The 25706-nt window shown below is 45.4% G+C and overlaps 2 protein-coding genes across 3 annotated transcripts in view; one reads left to right on the top strand and one right to left on the bottom strand.

The window, feature by feature from the left end:
- Window positions 1-5617: 5617 nt before the first annotated feature.
- LOC149279791 (transmembrane protein 171-like) lies at window positions 5618-6529 on the top strand. The gene has a single exon (XM_089500783.1). The coding sequence runs from the start codon at window positions 5618-5620 to the stop codon at window positions 6527-6529; it is 912 nt and encodes a 303-aa protein (XP_089356909.1).
- A 2938-nt stretch (window positions 6530-9467) lies between these two features.
- The window catches only part of LOC149279790 (unconventional myosin-VIIa-like), a 54009-nt gene continuing 37770 nt past the window's right edge, over window positions 9468-25706 (bottom strand). The window contains exons 27-48 of one of the 2 annotated variants that reach the window (XM_089500851.1): window positions 25300-25426; window positions 24854-24973; window positions 23991-24164; window positions 23236-23463; window positions 21556-21726; window positions 20959-21076; window positions 19641-19767; window positions 19134-19303; window positions 18463-18653; window positions 17356-17480; window positions 16748-16905; window positions 15633-15786; window positions 14995-15150; window positions 14104-14209; window positions 13609-13722; window positions 13274-13361; window positions 12870-12976; window positions 12255-12440; window positions 11292-11408; window positions 10552-10635; window positions 9819-9938; window positions 9468-9557 (exon numbers count right to left, since the gene is read on the bottom strand). In XM_089500851.1, coding sequence (XP_089356977.1) covers window positions 9468-9557; window positions 9819-9938; window positions 10552-10635; window positions 11292-11408; window positions 12255-12440; window positions 12870-12976; window positions 13274-13361; window positions 13609-13722; window positions 14104-14209; window positions 14995-15150; window positions 15633-15786; window positions 16748-16905; window positions 17356-17480; window positions 18463-18653; window positions 19134-19303; window positions 19641-19767; window positions 20959-21076; window positions 21556-21726; window positions 23236-23463; window positions 23991-24164; window positions 24854-24973; window positions 25300-25426 — 3031 coding nt within the window. The remainder of the gene's footprint in view (window positions 9558-9818; window positions 9939-10551; window positions 10636-11291; window positions 11409-12254; window positions 12441-12869; window positions 12977-13273; window positions 13362-13608; window positions 13723-14103; window positions 14210-14994; window positions 15151-15632; window positions 15787-16747; window positions 16906-17355; window positions 17481-18462; window positions 18654-19133; window positions 19304-19640; window positions 19768-20958; window positions 21077-21555; window positions 21727-23235; window positions 23464-23990; window positions 24165-24853; window positions 24974-25299; window positions 25427-25706) is intronic. The other variant, XM_089500852.1, reaches the window with a different exon arrangement.

Genomic DNA, 25706 nt, shown 5'->3' with positions numbered 1-25706 from the left:
TCATCTATACATTAGGGCTGCAATGAATCGATAAAATTAGTTGAATCGATTTATAAAATGAGTTTTTTTCAGAGAAAAAACTCTGAGAAACTCCCCTCCTTCTATAATGCGACCTCAAATATGTTTTTCCCATAATGCCTAACTTTACGTTTATCTGTATTGAACTTTACTTGCCTTGTGTTTGAAATGTATTTTTTTTAATGTAATTTTATAATTTTTGTGACGACTGTTTTTTAGGTTGTTTTTATGTAATTTATATATAAAATATATATATTTTTGTGTCGATGCGCAGGTGCAGAGTAAAATCAGAGAGGCCAAGAAGCGGCCCCCGCGTCCTCCTCCGCACAGGGCCAAGATCCGGCGCACCAGCTCCCGCCGATCCGGCTACGCCTTCTCCCACCAACAGGGATACGGAGACCTCATCATGTCCGGCAGGAATTTCCGACCCAAGATTCCTTCCGCCAAACGGGCAAATTTACCCCGAGCGACAGGAGCCGCAACACAAACTATTACTGAGACCGAAGAGAACCGCGGGCGATTCCCGGAGCCTTGGTTACTCTGCCGTTTATGCCTTTACCGCGGGTCCAAGCCACTGCGCGAATAACGCAACGAGGGGACAATCTATATCATAGTAACAGAGTAATATATATACAGAGTAACATACAGTATATGCATAGTAACAGAGTAACGTATATACATAGTAACAGAGTACCATACAGTACATACATAGTAACAGAGTAACATATATACATAGTAACAGAGTAACATACAGTAAATACATAGTAACAGAGTAACATATATAGAGAGTAACAGAGTAACATACAATCTATATGGCGCGACTGTGTGGAAGTATTTGTCACCGGCGGGCATCTTGGTTGTGGCATTGTTGACTTCTGAAAACTGGTCCAAAACAGCAATTCCATATTTAAATGAGCAGCCCAGCAGAAATGGTAAACGCTCGTGGAAATTTACCGTATTTTTCGCTCCATAAGACGCAGTTTTTTTCCTCCCAAAGTAGGATGAAAAATCAGCCGCGTCTTATGGAGCGAAGATGCAGGCAGGCAGGCAGGGAGGGGGGGGGCAACGATATACCGTATTTATCGGCTATAACACGCACTTTTTTAACTAAAATCCGGAGCTTAAACCCTACCTGCGTGTTATACGCCGATAAATCCGGGGGTCGCAACTAAGGCAGGCGGCGGCGGCCGCCAGCAGAGGAGTCCTGGATTTCTGCCAGTCAGGGGGGCCCAATGGGTGCCGAGCGGTTGCTGAAGACAACCGCTCGGCAACTCTCGGGCCCCCCTGCCTGACAGATATACAGGAATCCTTTGCTGGCGGCGGCCGCCACCGCCGCCTGCCTCAGCGCTTCAACTCCTGTGTTGGAAGCGTTTGTCTCGGGTGCCGGCGCTTTACGCTGGGCGCCGGCATACGAGACAAACGCCTCACGCTTCCAACACAGGAGTTTAAGGTAAGTGACCGGGGCGGGGGGGGGAGATCCTGAGAAGGGGGGGTTAGGGAGTTAGAGGGGAGATCCTGAGAAGGGGGGGTTAGGGAGTTAGAGGGGAGATACTGAGAAGGGGGGGTTAGGGAGTTAGAGGGGAGATACTGAGAAGGGGGGTTAGGGAGGGAGGTCTTACTGTGTGTGTCTTAATGTGTGTGTCTTACTGTGTTCATAGCTTATTCAGTTATTGTAATAAATATTTTAGCCCATTTTTTAGCTCAAAATATTTTTTCCTTTTTTTTCTCCTCTAAAATCTAGGTGCGTCTTATCAGCAGGTGCGTCTTATAGAGCGAAAAATACGGTATATTCTTATAAACCATGGGGTATATAAAAAAAAAAAAAAAAAAAAAAAAAAAGTATTAAACTGCGCTTTTATTGGATGTTTCTAGTGTCCTCCGACACCTCATGTGAGACCCCGCGCCGGATCGTAAAAGCGGAGAGACCGCTGTGACGCACGGAGGCAGTCGGGCTGATTTATTTTATAGTTGCCTTTAATTTAATTTCTTTAATTACGACTCAAAATAAATGTGAAGAATATTTGCCAAAATTTCTATTTAAACAAACCAAAAAAACCAAAGCCTGTGGAAATATTTGTATATTTTTTTATTTTATATGAATTGTTGCCATTGGGTTAAAGCGGGCGGGGGGGGGTTACTGGGTTGCGGAGTGGTTTTGGGGGTAACTTGGACGCTTTCAGTAAAACCCCCTTCAGTTTGCCTTCAAAAAGTGCGACACGAGTCCTTATACCAGCCGGCTAGGAAAATGCTGGAATTTCCTGAATACTTTCTTTATTATTTTGTTTGTCTCTGTGATATTCCAGTGTTTAGATTGCAAGTTCTTCGGGGCAAAGAGGGTGCATCACGCAGGGTGATTTTTATGTGCAGGTAAAACACCCTAAAGCTTTGACCCCTTAAATCATTTTTCGTTGGTCTCGTCTTAGATTCAGGAGCCGTATGCCTATCCCATCCATGTTTACATTCCCTCACTGTATTTCCCTCTACCACTTCTGCTAGGAGGCTGTTCCACTTAGTAAACCTACCACCCTCTCAGTAAAGGAAACCTAATTAACTTACGTTGCTTGGTGACTGGTTGATTGGCCCTGCTCCTGGGAGTTTTTATGAAGGCGGTTTCATTAATAACGCGTTCTGTTCCTTTTTATCGAATGTATAAATTTGGAATAATTGTTTATCGATGAATAAATGATGTTTTAATAGATCATTTTTTGTTGTTTGTAAATTCATGGCCACTAGGGGGAGCCGGAGACAGATCAGGGCTGGGCGCTGCTACTCACTACCACTTACTCCTTACAATTAAATTCGAAATTTGTACAAATTTTAATTTTAACAAAATTTTACGATTTCATTAATTCGTATGAATGTCCAAAAGCGAGAAGGGACCCCCAACGAAACAAACAAAAACGAAGCAGAGAGCTCAGAATTTTTGTTTGCATTTCGTAGTGTTTTTACTTTCACTCACGCTTTCACACACTCTCTCTCTTACACTCATTCATGTGCTTTCACCCTCAATCTCACTCTCGCTCGCTCATGCTCTCTCTCACACTCATTCATGCTCTCACACTCATTCATTCTCTCTCACACTCACTCTCTCTATCTCTGTCAATATCTTCCTACTTTCTCAGCCGATGCTTCTATGTCCCTGTTGTTACGGTCAGGTATACTAGGTGGATCCAACAATGCAGGTAAGCACAGCTAGAGAAAGTCCAATACACAGTCCAAGGTCGGGGCAGGTAGATCAGGTGCAAAACGATAAACAGGTCCGGGTACGTAGGCAGGCAGAGAAGATTCGTAGTCGTAAAACAGGTAAGAGGTCGGTACACAAGGCAAGATAACAAGAAATAGCACACCCAAAGTTAAAACTCATAGAACGGGCAAAGACATGGCAAACAAATGAGGTTTAAATAGGAAAAAGGCACTCATGTCAAAGGTCGCGCCGTTGCGTACGTCGCATGCGTCGAATGCCTTCAGATGCGTCGCGGCAGGCATCTCCACTAGATGGCGCTTCACCGCCATGATCCCGGCGTGCGCGCGTGGAGGACACGCCCGCGGCGCGGGCGAGCGTGCGCACCGGAGGAGGCAGGACCGCAAGCCCCGTGAGTGACAGCCGCAGTGGCAGAGGTGGAGCCGCCGACGTCCGGCGGACCAATGTGAGCGGCCGAGGAAAGAGGCGCGGCAGCGCACTTGACCCAGCGGCACGCGAAAGGAACGGAGGTGAGGTTGCTGGCACCCGGCGAGCTGCCATGAGCCGCCGGAGAGGGAGCCGCAGCACGCGCGTGTGACACCTGTCTTCTTTCTTTGTCCGCCTCTTCCTTGTTATCAGCTTCATCACCGAAAACTAAATGAAAAAATTGTCCAAATTGTTTTTGGTCCATTTACACAAACCTACTGCTTCCCAGGGAGTTATCTGATCTCCTGATCTGGCCCAACGAGAAGTGGTGCCCTGGGCAGCCTGATCGGCTTTTAGGGTGATCTGGCCCCCAGTTCTGTGGAAGAGGGGCTGCCGCTCCCTGGAACTGCTACCCGTGGCCAACTCAACCTAGGTGAGAGAATACACCGCTGGGGGCGCAACTTCCCCCGGAGATGGAGGACGGGGGTCAGCAGGTCCCAATGAGATCCTTCTAGAAAGTTCTGCCTGACAATATAAGAGCATCGGAGGCATGACGTGTGCAACATTTACAACATTCAGATAATTAAAGAGAATACAGCCGGAAGGTATGTGGTATGCCACTCTGAGCCCCCCCAGACTTGCCCCCCGTGCTCCAGACTCCCTAGTGTCTAGTGGGTGAACGTCTTTGCGATGCATGTAGATAAACCTCTGCTGGTGGCCGGCACTGGAGCTTCTATGGCCAAGCACCGGAAGGTCATGTGACGATCATAGAAGCCCCAGTGGAAGTGCCGTCAGCAGCAGAGGATGTCCACAGACGCCCAACGGCTGCCAAAAAGGAATATCCAGGTCCCCTGTAGTGCTGCGGGGGATGCTCCTCTCTGGCAGTCGATGCACATAGACAACCTCCGCTGCTGCCGGTACTTCCGCCGGGGCTTTTATGGTGGAGCACCAGCGTGACGTTACCTTCCGGAGCTCCATCATAGAAGCCCCAGCGGAAGGGATACACGTTATTTATTATATGTTATCGCAATGGCGGGGATGGGATACCTATGTACCGGGCTGCATTAACTCACTTTCCATCGAAAGACACGTGACTGAATAACTTACAGGGGGTGGGAGGGGGCGCCCTTGCGGCTTCCGTCTCCCGCAGGCAGCCTGTCCATATACCTGTATGGATAAGGCAGCCACAGTCATTTAGTGGATACAGCCCGCATACTCCGGGGCACAGGCTGTAACATATGACATTGATGTGTGGGGGGAAAAAAGGTCTTTTTTCAATTTTTCATCAATTTTCATCAATTGTTAGGGTTCACTAAATGGAAGAGAATTACAGCTAAACACGAGCTCCGCCAAAGTGTCAAAACATCCTCGGTCACGAAGGGTAACAAAAAAACAAAACAAACAGTCTGGTGCTTAAAGGTTTAATTGTCTTTTATTACGTGTAAACAGTGTTTATTCTTCTGTCCAAGTATCCTCAACATTGTCATCTATTAACAAGTCACAAGTATTTCTATGAAGCATGCGCAACGTCAAAAGAAGCCCTTACGTCTTATGACTGCAGAAAGTCTCTTTGGAAGAAACCACTTCGTGTTAGGAGGCGGGGTTGTGGAATAAAACACTGTCATTTGTGAAAGCGGCAGCTGTATTGGTATTTGGAAGCAGGACAGAACACCCCCATGGCCTTTGCACTGTGGTACAGCCTGCCCTGAATGTGATGTCATAGTGCTGTGACATCACAATGCTGTGATGTTCTGTAAAAGCGCATCCAGACACTCTGGTTGTTTCAGATTGTGAGCAGTAGCAGTACTGAGCATAACAGTTACCTGTCCACGACAGGGAGCGAAACTGAGCTTTCAATTGACTTTAAAAAGACAAAATAGGCAGAGATTAAAAGGCCTTCATTCGTGTGCACGCAATAGCCGGCACATAGGTGCGAGTCTCTGCACCTGAACATCTTTGACTGACCCCCGACAGGTACACGTTTCAGCCGTCATGGAGCGCACTTGCTCCGGCACTCCTAGCCCTGGCACAAGCAGCAGAATAACATTCACGCTGTTTGTGTTTGGCTGGGCGCTCTTATGCGGCGGATCTCTACTTTCTGTCTATGGGTTCGCGACATGCCAGTCCGACAGCTGTATCACCTACAAGGCGACGGGCCCGGTACTTGCCGGGATAGGGCTGGCATATTTAATGATGGCAGAGTTTACTGCCCAACGAGAGAGGAGAAGGAGGGAATTAGAAGGAGACCCGACGGATCCAGATAGCAGCTTCCTCTGCGGGAAAAGCCGGCAGTTTGTGCAGTTCGTAATACTCGGGATCCTGTTACTGGCTTGCGGGGTACTGATTAGTATCCCAGGACTTGTGTTTCCAGCCTGCAAGCCGGTATCCAACACAGACAAACCCCCTAAAGTCTGTGAAACTCCCTTACTGCAGACAATCGTAATCATACTAATCGTCTTGTGTTACTGCCTGGCTATCTGTCTGAGTAAAAACCGTCGGGACGGCGACTCTGAGGAGGACCCAGAAGCCTGCAGATATCAGCCGCTTCCTGTAAGTGTGGGTGACGAAGTCTTCACGGTCCCGTCAGCCCCACCTCCACCTTTTGCAGGAGGAGATGATTGGCCAATGAGCAGGGACCCTCCTTCCTACGACAGCGTCCTGTTTGAAAGGGGCGACCGTGATTCCGGCGGAAGCGACGGGGAAGACATACACACCGTTCCATGGCGATGGGGGCCGAGAATAGAATACATCAACGAGCCTATCCCTTCGGAGCCACCTCCAAGATATGAGGACATATGCCCTTCTCAGCCGGATCCTGAAGAGAGCTCATCATCATCATCATCGTATTACTCGTTTTCCCAATCATCGGAGTCGAGTGACTATGAGCTCGCACCAGGACCCTAAACGTGGAAAGTCTGAACTATTGGGGGGGGGGGGTTTCTAACATTTCGACTCAGTACAGAGTTTGAGCCGGAAGCGTCACCCAAAACATCACATCTGACAATATCCAGGTCTGCAGATAAAGGACTGAAATCAGACCGGGTTTTTGGTCAGTGCCGGCACCGTACATGACGCCTGTTGAAATGTTTTTCCCCCCCCGTGAGACTTCCACCTTAAATAACGGATAAATAAAATGACATCTTTTCATGGTTGCCCCTCAAACAGTATCTGTGTGCGTTTGTGTGTGTGTTGGATATACCGCGTGTACGAGGTGACATTATCGTATGGAATCTATAAGATAAATCTCTTTTGTGTGAAATCAATGTCTCTGGCTTGGAAGCACCTCCAAGATACGAGATATATCGTACCCAGCGCGATCCTCTTCATATTACTCGAGCGACTATGAGCTCGCACCCGGACCACAAATGTGGAAAGTCAGCGGTTTTAGCTTAGCAATGTTGCGTCTTCGTTAAAATGCGCCGTGTTTATATATTTGCCGTTACAACCGTCTCTTGCATAATAGGCATTATGCGCCCTGACATCGTGATTGGGCCGTTCAGAACCTACTCACCCTGGATTGGCTACCATGGCCTGCTGCACTTCCCGCTGTACACTCGCCACAAACACAGCCAAAATTCACCGCTATTATCACCTCCTATCTGACCCCAGCGCTCCGTCTTTGGCCGTCTGTGGAGAGGGAGCGACGGAGCGGATCTTCCCTCAGCTTTCCGGAACCCCCGCGGTTCCCAATCTCCCGCAGGTCGCCTGTCGATATACCTTTACCCAGGCAGCCACCATGTTTACAGGAGACACATGTATCGGTGCTGGTCAGTGACATGTGAAACAGCTGCCTTCATGTATGTTGTGTGCATGTGTATATTTAGTGGATAAGTGGATAGTGCCCGCATTCTCCGGGGCACAGTCTGTAACTGGATGCTAAAACCAGATAGCAGGATAAAAAACTTTGAGAAAAATGCATTTCTTGTTTTTCGTCCCTCAACCTGCCCCCCCCCCCAGTTAGGCACATCTGATCCCAGGCTTGCCACACTGCTTCCCAGATATACCACTCTGCCCCCCCCCACATATATACCCTATATGCCTTATACCCCCTGTTATGCCACATACCCCCAGATATGTCTTATAACCCCCAGATATACCCCTCTGCCTCCCGCATATATGCCTTATACCCCATCTATTATCAGCAGTGGTGGAATATGATGTCGTCCAATAATAGAGCTCGCTACACCCTATCAAAATAAAAATGGCAACGGGAAATTCAGCCACGTGTATAATACAAAAAAATTATATTTATGGGGGAGAAAAATCTAAATGTTTGAAAAAACTCCTGGGTCCCAAATAGCACTGTTTTTTTATTTTTTACACTCATTTGGCATTTAATCCTCTGCGTTTGGAAAGTATAGAGCCGATTAGGTTTCCCTTTTTCTTCCCTTCATTAGCCATCTGAAGAAGAACAATTATTGGACACATTCACTATTTTACTGCAAGATTTCTGTATTTTTTTCCCTCCAAATAAAGAATTTCAAAACAAAGATGTGCATAACATTAAGTTAAATAAATTAATATACCATGGAATGTACTCTTCAATACCTTAAGGACCCCATAGGACCCTCTGTAATTTGCAATATACCGTATTGGCCCGAATATAGGCCGCACTTTTTCCCCCCACTTTAAGTCTTTAAAGTGGGGGTGCGGCTTCGGGGTGTAGCGCCCGACGTCCGGGACATGCAGTTCCGGGTGCCGGGCAGGCAGCAGGGTTAGGATACAGATCCCCCGCAGCGGTGCAGGGGACCCATATCCTACTCCCGCTCAGACAGCCTCCCCTGCCAGCACTTCCCACGGGGGGAGCGCCGGCACGGGAGGTTGTCTAAGCGCATCGCGCAGACTTCACCGGCAGCGGCGATGCGCGTAAACAGCCTCCGCTGCGGAGGTTGTTTACGCGCATCGCCACAGCCGGTGAACGTCCGCACGATGCATTTTACCTCTGCCCCCAAGACTTACCAGAGCAGACACCCGGGAGTCTGCTCTGGTAAATCGGGGGGGGGGGGGGGGGGGGGGGCGGAGGACAGTGGCAGCATATCTCGGGGGGGTGGACAGTGGCAGCATATCTCGGGGGGGGGGGAGGACAGTGGCAGCATATCTCGGGGGGGTGGACAGTGGCAGCATATCTCGGGGGGGGGGGGAGGACAGTGGCAGCATATCTCGGGGGGGTGGACAGTGGCAGCATATCTCGGGGGGGGGAGGACAGTGGCAGCATATCTCGGGGGGGGACAGAGTGGCAGCATATCTCGGGGGGGGGGCAGAGTGGCAGCATGTCTATTAAAAAAAAATTCTTTAAAAAAGCACCAAACTTTTAGGGGGCGGCCAATATCCGAGCCAATACGGTACTATCTATGTTCACAACTTTCACAATTTTTTCTTATCGTAGCGCACCCGCAATGTAACTTTCCAACAATCATCGTAGTGCGGGTGATGTATTGGTAGCCATAAGGTTTCCGATTTGGCTTTCACTTAAAATTAACCATTAAAATACATTTATTTTTTTTAAATCATCTCATTTCATACAATGTCCCTTGAGGAATCTTTCCTTCCACCCTTCCATGTAGGAATCTTGTTGAATGTGTCCTACGCCCCATGTAGACCCACAACTCAGAAGATGTAACTTCAGTAGACCTCGTCAGGAAGAACCTGATCACAGATAGTCATCCTCGCTGGATGGTGGGGTTAGTGAACCTTCAGCCTCGGAATCCGCTGAGATCTGGGATCCGGTCCTGCTCATGTTCCAAACGTGGGGTGAGAAAGTCTTCTCCCAGCTGCAGGGATATCCCACCGGCTTCAATCTGCGAATAAAGTCTACAGCCTGGTGCCAGCGCTGCACGTCCGTTCACTTGCTGGCTTTGGTCCCTCTCTGTTTGCTCATTGAAGTCAACATCTGACTGATGTAGGACGTAAGAAGGTCGTCCATCTTGTATCCCTAATGGGAATATAATACATGGTGAATTAATACCAGTCCTGAGATACAGTGTTTCAATCAGACATGCGACAAGGTGCAATAAGAACTAGTGGCCGGCCCTCGCGTGGGTTCCTTTGGCCTATCAGTAAGTTGTGATTCTCCAGCATTGTGTTTGGTCTATTTTTATGGCTTTTATCCTCTTTCTAGATATAAATGTAACATTTCCCGCACCGTGATGCTTCCACGTGTTGCTCGGCAGATGAGAAGTCAATGCCTACTTACCAGCGAGGTCTCGCAGAGCAACTTGCTGCCTCTCACCAGGTTTCCGATCGTGATGTGGAAGTAAGTGTTCCCGCTGCTCCAGTTCGAGATCTTTGTGAAGGGGTGAGTGGCCAAAATGTCCTGTAAAAAAAAAAACAAGGGGTACGAAGAAAAAATTAGCATCGGTGGACCAGAGCCGCCAGCGTATACAGTGCACAGGGCCAGGGCAATATGCTGATATCTTTTGGGATCTCTCCAATGGGGACCTATTAGATTCCAAGGGGTTGATTAGACCAGTTTGCAATCTATTACACAGAATATTGGTTATTAATGAGGTATGGAATCTGAAATAAATATGCATAAAAAAACAATATTTGGGGATTGGAGTGTACCTGACTTTTTAAAATATACTATTAACCGCTAATTTCTAATTATAGTGTAACTTTTTCTCAAGAAATGTATGGATTTTGATCATTCAGTGTAAGAAGGAGAATATTTATTTGTTACATTCCGATTCACAATTGTCAGCGTTCTGTCCTGTTCTGTATAGCTTGTTGGTTTGCTTTACCCTCTTGGATAATACAAAAGCCCTATTGCATATCCTCAGCAGGCAAATCTCCAGCCAACCTACCTGGTCATTGCTAGTGACACCTGGCCAGTGGTGCTGCTGTCGGGGCTATCATGACTGAATTATGACAGTTAATGACTATGCATCATACTAACACAACAATTGAATAAAGAAATAAATACGTACCTTTGTCTTGGGGTCGATTAAGCTGACGCCATGTTTATTGATAGCTATTAGGAGAATTTCTGGGAAATGAGGCTCTGTAGTTTGCTGAAGAAACCAAGAAAAAAAAGAAAATTTCAAATATATTCTAGGCACGTTGATTTACTGGATATCGAGGGCAGGTTGTCCTTGGGGGCAAAAGGGGGAATTGCCCCAGGGTAGGTCTAAATTATTTAAACAGGGACAGAACGAATCACACCGAATATTCTGTGAGGTTCCTGTATGTTTATAGCCAAAGCTGAAGCCAGATGGGCCCCTTGGTCATAGGAGACATGCCCAGGGGTCTTGGCCATTCAGATGCCCCATGGTTTCAGTACAAATGGTCCTTCATGTCTCTGGAACTTGGTATTGGCAGCAGTGATGGTAATTGAAGCAAGACACATCTCTAAATCTTTTAAGAAGCATTTTTTTCCCTTTCAGGCAAAATTTGGAATTTTTTATTAATTTGTTTATGCCTGGATGGATGCAATTAGGGATTTATTGGAAAGTTTAACTTCTATGGATTTAAGTAATTGGTTTTTCTTTAATACATAACTAATAAAATCCAGTCTATCGTGTCCGAGGTAAATGTTACCCCTTTCTGTCGCTTCTGATTTAAATTGGCAAACATGTCATTAAATATATAAACGACGGCATTATGAGAGACCCCGGTGAGTCTATACATTTAATAGTCTGAATCGTCATATGGTATTAGTCTGTAATACCTTCACTTCAAAGAAAGCCGATCCAAACGTTGGCCATTTATAGATTATCTTCAGGAAGGCGACCTTGGCGTCTTCTCTTGTTTTTCCAGCATGCTTGTTAAAATAGGCTATAATGGACTGCAAAAGAACACAGGAAGAATTGTATGAAAAAGAAGACAAAAAAAAGAAATAACTAATCAAAAAAAACAAGGAAGACCATGATGTAACTATAGGTAATCAACCAATTTCAGAGCTAAATATTAATAATATTAATATTATAAGGAGCCCACTGATATCACCGGCATCCACTATTAAAGAGATCACCATTGGGATCCATATTACGCTGGCAACAGTGCAATAAATAAAGAAATGAATGATAAATATATACATTTTATTTAAGATTTTTTTAACGTACTACCACTAGTAATTATTCTGTTAAAGTGTTTTTATGGTTCAAAAGAAAAATGGAAAAGGGGGATTATGGTTAAACGCCTCTGAGGCCAATGACGTACCAGGAGAACCATGCAAATATACATACATGAATATAGGGTAGATATCAAATCAGGGCAAGTTAGCATATTTATTTTTGGGGTTGTTTTCCTATTCATCATAGCTGTGGATAATGTGTATACCTATAAAAACTGTGAATAAAAAACATGCCATTCATAAAAAAATATGGGTTTAAAAAAAATCACTACTTGCCCCCCCCCAAAAAAAAATAAAAAAAAATATGTGTGGCATCAATAAATGAGAATGGTTAAGAAAACACTTTGTTCTGGTCCTATAGCTTAAAAAAGCCCTGGTCCTTAAGGGGTTAACAAACATAGTAAAAATGGTTTAAAAAATGGCAAATATTTTGGACTTTAGAGTAGGAAAAACCCTTGTCCTGAAGGGGTTAATTTGGTGATTACAAAGCAGTGATTGGGAACGCTAGCGTGCCCCCCCCCCCCAGTATGATGGGCCGCCATGTTTTTTGCCACCTACCCTCTTCCACTCATCTGGGTTCAGCTGGCGGATCAGATCTTGGGGGACCAGCTCCTTCAGGATTTTGGGGATGTTTGGGAAATAAGACTTGTCGTCCTCAAACCGGACCCTGTAGATGAGCGCCGCCAGCTGCAGCACGTCTTCTCGGGTGCACTTGTGATACCCGCGAAGATACTTCGGTAACTCCTGTTAAGAAAAATAAATCTCCGTATCAGGATCGAAACGGAGGCGAAGCAGCCAAACAGTCCGATTATTAATCAAAACTACATCTATATAATTATATCTGGTTTATAAATTTACCAAAAGGAACTGCAGACCTCCAAAACATGGCGCAACTAGCATTATCTAATCAATTCTCTGTCCTCTCCTCTCTTGAACGGCCATCTTTAAAGGCTGCCTGAACCAATCACCATATTGGAAATCGCCATGTTTGGGGGTCGGACCCTTTTTCTCCCCCCCACCCCCCATTTGGTTTGGTTATCTGAGCTGATAAACACACATATGTTATGTATCTAGATGTATCGATGTATCTGGAATCTCAAATAAAAGAATGGGACGCTGGAAGTCGGGTAATGGACAGAGTGTGGATACAATGTAACCTACACAACCATTTACCTGATAATAATGGAAAATCGAGTCAGCCATCGGGTCCTTTCCAGGCATTGTGTTGGTCCACAGCTTCTTCATAAAGAACACCTGATACGTCAAGGAAGGTACGATCCCTAAACACGAAAACAGCAAGAGTGACGCTGGGCAGTCTCTACAGCCCAATGTAAGCCGGGCATCCGATTGTTACTATTAACCCACAGAAACATAATACAGCGAGGGGATTAAACATGCGCGGGACAGACATACGGCTCCTGAATCTAAGACGAGACCAACGACTGATTAAGGTTTGAGTCTTTACAGCAGGAGGAACGGGCGACTAGACGGGGGCCGATCTGCCGGCAGGTTTTGGGTTTCCGTGTAAAGTAAGTCATGGACTATAGGAGCTTTGGACACTTGAGACTTTTTCTTACCATCTTTTGACGGCCTGGCTTTCTTTATCCAGTCTGTCAGATGTCTCACAAAGTCAAAGAAAAAATCTCCTTCGGGGACACTGATGACCTGAAACGAGAGATGCGATCTTAATCAGAACCGCTTGGAAACCTCTGAGGTTCCAGTTAAAAAAATAAAACAAAATACAAACTCGGCTTCATTAGAAGATGTTTTTGTGCGGCGGATTTTAGCCGCATTTGAAGAAAAAAAAAAATGTTCTAGAACAAAGAAAATGAACTGGGATGAAGTTAATATGAAACCCAACATCACTTAGTTCCTTTAATGTGACATCAAACCCCCCCCCCCCATCCCTCACCTTATCCGAAATCTTCACAAATAAACTGAAGCCTTCTGAGGATTTGAGCAGCAGCCGGTTGGCGATATCTTGACAGAAATCCTTGGCTTTGGTGCTGGATTCAACTTCAAAAGCCTGAAAGACAAGACGAGTGTGAACCTCCCGCCATGACACGCCGGGGCATAGGATAATTCCTTCAGAAAACCCCCAAAAAGTGTGTTATCCCCTAAAACTATACAAAAGTATCGTTTATATTAACTTGAGAAAGTGAGACGTTCGTATTAATAATAAATATAAATTAATAAAATTAGTAATAAATAATAATGATTAAAAATGTATAATAAATTGAATTAAAAAAAAAATATTTTCTTCAGGAATATTACTATTATTTATCCCTAGGAATATTATATATTTATTTATTTTTTTACATGAAATGTGTGTATTTGTTAAATAGGCTTTAAAATAATTAAATAAATATAGGTTTCATATCGATACGTTCTTGGCGTCGTTGGTTACCTCGTCAGTATCGTCAGGGAAATACACTTTGTGAAAAATTTGAGTTGTTTTGTGCTGGATCGCCTCCACTTCAACTAAATGCGGGGGATATTTTCTGGAGCCATTTCTAGAGAGAGAGAAAGAAAGGAAAAAAAGTATATTTTTGGACACAACACCGAAAAATAGACATTAAATAGAAGGTAAATGATCAGTTGTAAATTTGTAAATAAAGTTTTTTCTAAGCCTCCGTTTCCTCACATTTATTGATGGGTTAGACCATTAGCTAATCATTGCCAGGACTCAAATAGGAGGAGCCGACTGTTCCTCCCACCAATCACTGCAAGCAGGGCATGTGAGCAGCTGCACCAATCAGGAGGCAGACTTTCTCTGGGGGTTTTTTTTAGATGATGTGAGGGAATTGGAGGGAAGAACATGAGAGGGAAGCCTGTAGGAAGGACCTTCAGGCTGGGAGAGTTCGGAACTAGGCCCAAAGCAAGGCCTGAGTATGTTTGAGCGCTGCCTATGTTAGAGAAGATGTCAAAGTGCCCTCCTCAGGGCATTATTCACAAAAAGGGTGGAGACTCCAGGCACACCCTCTCCATCGTTCCTCCAATCGGAAGTGCTCCAGGAGCCCGGGTTAACGGAGCTGACAACACGGGGAAGCGAACGAAGAAAGAAGAAAAGGAAAGAGAAGAAGTGGAGCTGTGGGAGAAAGGGACACGGGAGCGGCGGTGGAGAAGGTAGGGAGACAATGAGAGAGAGTTTGAGAGGGAGCGTGAGAGTATGAGAGTATGAAAATCCTTAGCTCCCGGCTTCGTGTTTGTTTGTTTTCGTTGGGGGTCGTTCCTCATTATTGGACATTTGTACGAATTGCAAAAATAGGCAAGTTTTCATGAAAAGAACCCCTCGTACCTCAGCGCTCTCTGTAAGCGATGCATGCAGTCCGCGGCCAGGACGTGCTGCTTGCGCGACTGGATAAACCTTTGCACGTGGGGCAGCAGCAAGTTACTGGGCGGAAAGAGACCACTGGTCAACCACAGGAGCTCCCAGCCCTTCTCCTCGCTGTATCTAAGTGTGGGAATCACAGGGTTAAAAATCGACATGTCGGCAGCAGAAAACTATCCCATATGTAAAGACCGTCCATTTTTCCGCTCACTGGTGACTCTCTTCGTTTGTTACCCTGTGTGAGGCATTTATTAATAGGTGCCCGCAATGAGGGCAAATCCAGTAATCCTACATAACATGGCGGTTTTTCCCAATGGCTTCCATCAGGACTCCGGAGACAATAACTGGATTATCTAATATACGCACAATTCCCCTCCCCCAGTTTTAGGCATTCCTCTGTATTGCGCATGTTTAGGCCTGATGCCCCACTAATGCTTCGCCCTGATGTAGGGAAGCACATGGGGGTATCCAGCTGGGCTACAGGGAAACTCATCAAACTACAACCCCTGCCAGGTTGTCCCTAAAAGGAGCCTGGCATCACCCTGCTGTTAATTAGGTGATCATTCACAACCTTGAATTTGACCTCCTTTTAACTCTTTACTCACTTGACGTGGTTGTCGGTAAGTTGCTTCAGGACCTGGCAGTATACCTCGTCCTTCAAGGCTTCTGCTTTCAAGGCACCTTCAAAGATTTGGTCTGTCAGCTCATTGACCGAGCGCATGCGCTTCGAAGGATAGTCACCCATGTATTTTAATATAGGTGCGGACGCGAGCTAAGGAAAAAAAAAAACTAACCTAAAGGGGACGTTATTGTGATAACATTACCGGGGTTAATGTTGTAAATGACTATTGTAGCTGGAAAAGGCTGATTTTTTAATGGAATCTCATCATAGGCATACAGAGGCCCTTTATCACTCCCATCCAGGCCCGGACTGGCCAGCGACCTGATGGAGCTGCAGCTCCAGGCCCCTACCTTAAAATAGGCTCAGTCAGGACCGGACTGACTGGGCCTATGCGGCCGCATTATCGCACCTGCCCCTTAAGCCCGCAGCAACTGGCCCCCTAGAGTGGCGGACCCGGTCGCAGTTGCTGCTTATTCCGGCAACAAGGTAAGTAGGGTAAGGGAGGGGGGTGCAGTGAGAAAGGGGAGAGGGGTTAGATAGAAAGGGGTAGAGAGGCTAGATAGTGAGAGGGGGTACATAGTGATAAGGGGGAACATAGAAGATAAGGGGCAGATAAGAAGGGGATGGGGAGAGGGGGTAGTGTGAATGCGTACAAGAATGAATACACTCCACTTTTAAAGCAGATCTGATATTTTTCCACCATTCTATATTTTTACAGATTAAAATAATATATATATATATTAGAAACCCCCCTATATGTGTATATTATGGAAGCAGCCATCCTAACTTCCTGTTTGCAGGATCTGCAGGATTATTCTTCCCCCTTTTGTTAAGTTGATGAGGTTGGTTCTGAATGGATAATGCAAGTGCTGACGCTTTATTGCTACGGATTGTATCTTTATTTTATACATTTACATGCATTTAAACCCAAGAATCCCTAAATCATTTTACTGATCCAAAATTATAGAAAAATAAATGATGTGAAATATCTGGAGAGTGATAAAGGGCAGCGATGATGTCACGTGGCACTGGTCGGTATTTATGTGGATTTGCGGTTATATATACTGGTTATTCCCACGGCCCCCCAGTAAAGGATATCTATGAAGACCATGCAGGCCTCCTGCGACAGCTCATCGCTGACCAGCACTTTCTTCAGGAGGGCTTGTTTGATGGGCTCGCGCGTGTACGTCCACAGCTTGTCCTTCCCCCGGTTCTTGGTGATCATGACGCGGCTCAGCGTGTGCTTCGGCGGAGGCCTTAAAACAGCAAAGCCAAACCATTAAAAAATAAAAGACCCACCCGGCCCCCGTCTAGTCGCCCGTTTCTCCCGCTGTAAAGACTCAAACCTTAATCAGTCGTCGGTCTCGTCTTAGAATCAGGAGCCGTATGTCTATCCCATGCATGTTTAAATCTCCTACCACCTCTGCCGGGAGGCTTTTCTGCTTATCTACCACCCTCTCAGTAAAATTTTAAAAAAGCATTTTTAGATTGTTAAAGTTGCTTGTCAAAGTTTTTAAGCAGGGAATGCCTAATTGTCATGTGACCCAAAGGCATGTGCCGATAGGCTGTTGCTATAGAAACTAAAGAAAATTATTAAAGGCTTCTGTGTTGATTTAATGACAGATGAGCTCATATTGCGGAGCAGTAATAACCCGGGGGAAGGGTCGCTGTGACCCACGGCTGAAATATCAGAAACGGTTCCTAACCTGAAATAATCGTAGGAGAATTCTTCCAACGTGTACGGCTTCACTTTTTCTTCGTGGTCCGAGGTGGTCAGCTGGACGGGCCGCACCGCTTCTTGTTTCTGGTCTGGAGACATCGTAATTAACACCTAGAGAGGAGGAAATCCAGGGATGGAAGGAATGAAAGGTAATCCAAAGTAATAAATAATAACCCCCCAGCACTGTTGTCAGGAAAATCTCCTGGTCCCCTGTTAGAGCAATCAAAACTCCCGGTCCGTAGCAAGCGAGAAGTCTTTATTTATAAGTATCGATACATATGGGTGAGGTCCTTACATGCATTGATTCAGGCGAGGAGTCGCACCCGGTGACCACGGGTACAACATTTTATATTAGCAAGTAAACAAGTTACATACATCGTCAACGTATACGCATATCCTGACGACAGCTCATTAGATTACACTTTATTGTCTGTGTCAGCAAGCCTTACAGCTTTAAAGTATTACCTTATACAGTTAGAACTAAGAGAGGATGTGTGGGTGTATGTAAAGCACAATACAATACTGTATACACTAATATAACCCCCCCAGCGCTGTATACGGCAATGCTGATAAAGTCCGTTCCTCTATAGACTTTAATTAGTCAGAGAGTCCATCTGGATGATTAAGACTGAGCCATTCTATTGTTTCCCACAGGCAGTATGATAAGGAGTCGGGGGAGGGGGTGTTTAGTAGATCAGGGATCAGATAACAGAGCGAGAAAATTATATTATGGGGGCAAAAACCACAAAAAGAAAACATTTAAATATTTTTAAAGATTTATTATAATCTGAGACTAGTAATAGAAAAAATGGTGGGAGATCCCTTTAATAAAACAGATTCTGTATAATGACCAGGGGTGGAATTTGGGAGTCACCCAAGTAGTACATTGTGTAGTAACTGTACGACCTGGCGTACGGGTTAAATGGGTCTCTATGTAGATCTATAGACGGTGCTTGAAAATGATGCATTTCAGCTACTTCTCCAGCACCACTAATTGGGTTAAACTTAACTTGCACCTTAGAAGGTACATCACCATAGCCATTGGGGATCTACCCTCCAATTGGGAAATCGCGCATGTTATGGATTCACCTACCACAATCTCCATCGGAGGCTTGGTCACGGTTGGCATCACGTAGACGCTCTCGGTGGGAAAATCTCCCTTTTGTTTGGTTCTTTCATTGAAGCCGTGGGCCCAGCCGCAGCTCATCACTGTGTCCCCGGTGTCCTGGTCCAAGGTGATCAGGTCTCCCTTCAGAAAGCTGAGGAAGCCGGAATCTTCCCCCGCTACCGGCGACAGAAAAGAATACACTTCAGATCCTCCCGGGACACGGTGCTTCAGAGAGTATTACTCTGCTCTGTCCCGCAAATCATCCCCCGTCTTAGCAGCCCTTCTCTGAGCTCTCTCCAGAATATCTACATCCAGCAGTGTCCGGAGAGCAGGCGCGTGATTGGCTGGAGCGCAGGAAGTGTACCGAGGAATGCTTCCTGTTTACCGTAGAGGCAGCCGGGGGAGGAGTTACAGGACACAGAAGTTTTATTTTCTAACTCCAATAACTAAGGAATGCCTGCACCGATTAACATGCAGTAAAATTCACGGACTCCAACATGCGATTAGCATTAAAGTAGGGCTCCTTTAAATAACATATACACAACTTTATAAATACAATCTGGAGACGCTCTGTTTTGTTTTCTGGACACTTGAGTCCCTAATAAGCTCTTCATGCACTTATTGAGTCTAGCGAAGCATAGTTATAATGTCCTTACCGGGATTTGGATTGTCATGAAGGGCCACCACGTACTTGGACCTCTTCCTCAGCCCTTCCAGGAAAGTCACCACCAGCTCTCTGATGTCTTCCGCGTTGCTCGAGGTGAAGGTATACTCGTCTCCCTTGATGGTGGCCAACGTGAAGCTCTGTCCTTGCATTTTTCCACCTCTTTGGGCATTAGTGGTGAAAACAAGGAATTAGGTGGTTCTGTGTTGTATTGTAATGTCACATATGGCCACTGGGGGCAGACAGGTGGTACATCCACCATGCCCTGATCCCCTTTTGGCTCTCTCTCTTAGTCTAGGTTGGTTTAAGCATTAGCTTCTTACCTACTCAATGCATGTTTAAATTCATTCACTATTCACCTCTACCACCTCTTCTGCTGGGAGACTGTTCCACTTAACTACCCCACCCACCCAGAAGTTTTTGTTTTTGATTATTAACGTCAAAACGATACGTTCTTGGACTTTCTGCTGTAAGCAACATTATGATAAAACCTGCTTACCTGCTGCTAGAAACTGCGGTAATCTCCGGGAAGGAAAGCTCCAGCAGAACCTGCTCCTGTTCATCCACAAAATAAACCCCCGTCCAGTTAACGGCAACAATCACATCGTTCTTAGGCAGGCTGGGTCCTGGAGCAGGACAGACGGTTAGTATTAGATGCACGGTCAGCTGCTGAAATGTAACAAAGTAGTTCTCCCTCCAGGCAAATATCCCCGACATTTAAATGGTTAAAGTAGGGTACTTTTGCTCTAGGAGGTGTGGCTTAGGGCAGGGCTTTAATCAGACTTTTTATGTTGCTATCAGCCCTATCGCTGGGTATTTGTGTAACTGAGAGGGGCATTTAGAAGAAGAATAATGGGGTTTATTTATCCGTTTAATTTACAAAGCCGTTCCCTGCTGTTTCTATACACATTATCGGGGCTTTTAGGGCTGTAGAACCCTGCGATCCCCTCATACCCAGCAAACATTCTGACCTCCTAGAAAAGAGGGGCATCAGGGGGGGAGAGAGGGGCATCAGGGGAGAAAAGAGGGCATGGGAGGAGGGGCATCAGGGGAGGAAAATGGACCACATGGGACAAAAGAGGGGTATTAGAGGAGGACGAGAGAGGGACACACAGATGTTGGTGATGTCATGATGCCTGTGACGGAAGCCTCCATCACTGGGACCACCGGAGAAGCCTGACTGCCGGCCTCCTCCCTATTGACTATAGGCCCTGGGTTTGTAAAGGCTTCTGTGGCTACCCCCAGCAGTATCATCTCATCACTGGCTGAGGGGATTATCTCCAGCAGACAGCCAGGATCTGCAACCAGGGAGTGACTGCCATTGTTTCAGTTTAATGTTGTATAAATCAGTCTCCCCCCCTATTGTATTGTTAATCCCGTTACTGCCCCTGTTGTCTCTGGGAGGCAGATTAAGGGGGCGGTTTGTGTCCCAATATCTTGTTTTATGTTAATGTGTGTTTTGCTGGATATATCCAGCCCTGTGTGTCCAAAATAAATCAGTCTTCGTTTGGTTTTACCCGACACTGAGTCTCGGCGAGTGACCGGGGAACCGGGTGAAGTGTGTTGTCCCAGGCTAAGGGAGCACAAGACAGCGGAGGTAGTCGGTCGGACTAGCCAGCTCCGTGACACTGACATCACTGGGATGTGTATAATTGGCAGTTGTGATAAAGAATCAGGGATATGCAGCCCTGCAATCTTTATCGCAGTTCGTGTGACCGGCCAGCGGGGGCATCATCAGCCACCCCAGGAGGGTCCGGAGCAGCTCCAAACGGAGTTCCGAATGTAAATTTTAGCAGATGGAGAAGTGCAAACTGTACCTGAAAACTTGAAGGCCTCGTAAAATCTGGAGAAGAGCAAAGGCCACTTAAAACGAGCAAAATCCACCACGTTCTCCTTGACTTTTTGTGGATCTGGCCTCTTCTGGGTGTAGATTCCCTAAAAAAGGAAAAAACATGCCCGTTGTACAGCTCTGCTGAGTATGACGGCGCCATATAAAACATGAAATGATAATAATAATGAAACACGTGATGTCAGTACCACCGGTCTGGCCACAATCAGTATGGATACCATCTCCGGTCCTGAAGAAGTGAGCGCAGACAGAACAACCGTCCTTATTAACCCTTAATTATCCTTCTACTATAAGGACTTATAGCCTGAATATGAGAGCCTGGGCAGTTGCTATAGAGTTGATAGAAACATTTTACTGAGGTTTATAAATGATCTCATGCATGATTAAATTCCCTCAGCGTATTAACCTCTACCACTTCTGCTGGGGGGCTGTTCCACTTATCCAACACCCCCTCAGTGGAGTAAATATTCCTTACATGACATCTAAGCCTCTGACCCCTATAATTCCCTTCTGAAACGAAGCAGACATTGAATACAGCCCTTATCCTTTGGTGAAGAAGACATACCTTTTTATGAGCCGCGATTATAAACTGGGACCATTTCTCGATGTTTTTGGATGGTGTGATCTCTCGGTCGGGGATATAGGATGGGATGAGATTAAATAACCTCTCCATTACCAGCTCGGAGCCGTAATCCACGTAGTACTGCTGGGACGCCAATTCCGCCAAGTCTTCTTCCTGCCAAGAAAATAAAAAATCAGTTTAAAAATATCCACGCGGATTAGGAAACTTTTCGGATTCTATCAGGCTGCAGCGGTTTGCTATAGAAAAGTAAGAAATGCCGTTTTGTACGATCCCAATTATATTTCTGAATATTTCACGTTCTTTGTTGCTTGTCTTTATGGAACTTTTAAAGGGGAACATTCCAGAATTCCACATTTTAATTTTTAAAAGAACGGTCCCGAATTCCACAATTTCATTGTAAAGGGGACATTCCAGAATTCTACATTTTCATGACTCGGGCACTATCTATAACATACAGCTGAACACATAAATAAAACACGTGAGACATGAGGTCGTTGGAAAAAGTGTAAGGCCACAGCGCTTTATTACTGTGACAAATGCAAGAAATAAAAGAAGATATGAGATAGGTTATGCATACATCACATTTTAAAACCCAATAACATTTTGTAGGGATATCCCGCCAAATACCATGCGGAGACCGCTGGGTCGGAACACCCTACCCTTTAAAGTTCCCCCAGGGACTGAACCCGTGGAGAAACTGAAATACACATAACTGGTGGTATAACAACCAATAAAACTCAGCATACCTATCTCAAAACATCCGCCATAACTAAAAATAAAATTAAGAAGGAGACAATTAAAACAGGGGAGGGAGGGCGGGGATTCACTGCTTTAAGCGCTGGTCAAAGTATCTGACCAGTGGCGGGAAAAAGGGTCACCTAAATAGACAGCCAAAAAACCCCACCCAACCAGCCGAGGAACCCCATAGGGTGTCCTTTATCTGACCCCCTAAGACCTGGCAACAAGCTTTCTGTTAGTCTAGGCCCAGTCATGCAGCCCTTCCTCCTAGTATCCAGGGCTTGACTTTTTTAAGAGAATGGTCCAGAATTCTGCAATTTAATTTCAAAGGGAACATTCCAGAATTCTGCAATTTAATTTCAAAGGGAACATTCCAGAATTCTGCAATTTTAAAGTGTATGTTCCAGAATTCTACAATTTAATTTTAAAGGGGACATTCCAGAATTAAATTCCAAAGGGAATGTGAATCGTAATTTATTTTAAAGGGAAGATTCCAGAATTCTACATGTAGCATTTGAGTATGTAGAAGCCCGTGTTGGGGTGCTTTATGTAATAATTAAAATCCTTGTTATCTGAATGCCAGTGAGAGCGGCCATTTTAACGGTCGGGTACACGAATACCATGATGCTTCATCCGTTGTGGGTCGCTCCACTTCTAGTGGAAGCCTGATTGGCTCTAGCAGCTGTAAGGGGAGGAGTAAGCAGAACTGATGCATTCAGGTTGTAATTGGTTATGCCACAAGCCAATCCGTCGTCTTCTTTCATTAAATTTACTTTCAGAAACAAAAAATAACTCCAAAAAGTAGTTTGAGACTGTTTTTTTAATTACCCAATACCACTTCTGCAGGAAGGTTGTTCCACTTATCTACTACCTCTCAGATTTCTCCTCTAGATACATAGGAGCAGGGAAAGTGAAGCTGCCCACCTTATCACACCTGTATTCGCCAAACTTCACGCCCCTGACGATCTGCTGGTAGATGAGGTTGGTGGCTACATTGTCCTCAGTTGGGTTGTGCCACGGAGTGAAGATTTCCTTCCTGAAGAAGAGTCTCCAGGGGGCATTTCTCTCCTGGGCACCTTGTTCCTTGGCATATTGTTCACATTGGGACACAGCGTCCATGACGTGGTCAGTGCCGCTCCCCAAGGAGGACACCTGGAGGAACAAAGGGAACAACGTGATTACGATGTATTAATAGGAGGCGCCCCTAACACAGAGAAAGAAATCCACAGCAAGGAGCTTCACAAGCTTCAGAAACATCAACGGTGGCATCACCAGGTAATGAGGGGATATCGTCTGCTTCATTATCGCTTATCTTTATTCCATTAAAGTGGGGAAAAAACACTTTCCCGGCTAAAACACCACACTGAGCTGACGCTTTATGGCAATGTTAATGAAGTCCATTCCTCCATAGACTTTCACTAGTTAGAGTCCAGCTTGGCGATTAAGACTGAGCCATTCTATTGTTCCCCACAGGCAGTATGATAAGGAGTCGGGGGGTTTAGTAGATCGGTGCTCAGATAACAGAGCGAGAATCATACAAACGGCTGATATGCAGCTGCCTGAAAGCGTTATATTATGGGGCAAAAAAGACAGCGGAATATTTTTGAAAAATGATTGTTAATACTAGTAATAACTAGAGTTCCCCTTTAAACGTGCCTTTTGGGATGTCCTCATCATACCTTATCAAACAACGCTATGTATAAAGAAAAGCCAAACCGGTCCTTAAGGCTGATTTTGTCGGCCAGCGAGTTGCAGAGCTCCCTCGCTGTCGTGGCCGAGTCGGTAAGAAGCGTCTTTGTTGTCCCATCCATGAATGTCACCGGGAGCATGATCGGCTTCTTGGACTTTGTGGCCTGTTAGGAAAGAGCATGCTAAAAAAATGAACGACAATCCAATTATCTAAACTAAATGTGTCACATATGGGCTATAAGATTTATCATTTATAGTGGGCTATAGAGGCAAAATTCTAAATCTGGAGCATTCAATATACAATTCCAGATGATGTTCCATATTTACAAGACCCATTATATGTCAAAACTTAAAGTATTAGACAACCTCTATAAAAAAGAAAGCCACCTAAGGAGTGACTCCGTAAAAAAAAAGTACTTTTTAACAATCCTGAGTTAAGTTTTTGTAGGTATTTTATGCATTCAACAGTCAAATGTGATTGGCTGTTCAATGCCCCTGCATTGTGTACTGCACCCTGGCGCTCTGTAACGCAGGGGCGCATCTGGCTGGGAGTGCAATGCAGGGAGTGAAGTCTATTTGGGCACAAAGATGGCACCAACGAGCTATTTGAGGGCAAAGGTGGCACTTACAATCTGGGTGCAAAGATGGCACTGACAATATGTTTGGGGACAGATATGGCACAGACAAGCTGTTTGGGGGCAAAGCTGGCAGTGTGGGAAGTGGGAGACATGTTACTTGGTGAAGTCGGGGGCCAAAAAAGGTGGAGTGGTTGCCATAAAAAATGGGTGTGGTTATAAGTGTTATGTTTGTTAACGTAAAAAAGTGTTGATTCCATTGAATTACAACGATTTACCTGTAATTCTAGCCAACTGGGAGGCTGGGTCCTGGTACCGTTAGCAAAAGTCCTCCGAAGCCTTTCTTCGCAGTACGGGGCGTAGCCAGGGGGGCCTCCGTTGATGAAATTTCTCAAATACTGAAATCCAAGCACAAAATATTGCAACAGTGATTTGGGGACAAACCGGTCCAAAATTAGTTCCAACAGCAATGTGTACCCATATATTACATGGTGAGATTTACTTTAGTGAGAGGGTGATAAATAAATGGAACAGCCTCCCAGCAGAAGTGGTAGAGGGTAATACAGTGAGGGTATTAAACATGCATGGGATAGACATACGGCTCCTGAATCTAAGACGAGACCAGCGACCGATTAAGGTTTGAGTCGTTACAGCAGGAGAAACGGGCGACTAGACGGGGGGCCGGATGGGGCCGATCTGCCAGCAGATTAAAAGTAGGACTGACCTTAACAAACTTCTCGGAGGGTGCAAAGCATCCCACGCACAGAGACATCAGGATCCAGCCGCGGGCATGGCTGCTTTTCGAGGGGTTTTGGGTGAGCTGCTTGGAGATTTGGCAGTAAATTTCATCCCTGCAGAAATGAAGCATTTAATGGGTTTTCTGAACAGGACCAGGTTTCACGGTTTTATGCTGGAATGTTCAGGGGGGCTTTAAACAGACTTTAAACCGCGCCGCAGAGCTTTTATTGTCAAAAGATTGAGAATTCTGTTTTCTATTCCCTTTGTTACCACAATGTATCGCACTCTCACTCCCGCTCCCACATTCGAAATTCATTTATCTCGTCAGAATGAAATAAAAGTGCAATGAAAAATGTCTAATAATTAATAGAGTGACTACAAATAATGTTATTA

The sequence above is a fragment of the Sceloporus occidentalis genome, unplaced genomic scaffold (assembly GCF_023333645.1).
Source record: "Sceloporus occidentalis isolate IW3139 unplaced genomic scaffold, rSceOcc1.0.p SCAF_160, whole genome shotgun sequence".
Classification (NCBI taxonomy): Eukaryota; Metazoa; Chordata; class Lepidosauria; order Squamata; family Phrynosomatidae; genus Sceloporus; species Sceloporus occidentalis.
Note: the sequence above shows the minus strand (reverse complement) of the source record. Positions and strands in the feature narration are given on the sequence as shown.

Excerpts from the sequence above, each read along its gene's own strand:
- LOC149279791 (XM_089500783.1), top strand. The coding sequence starts at position 5,618 with ATGGAGCGCACTTGCTCCGGCACTCCTAGCCCTGGCACAAGCAGCAGA.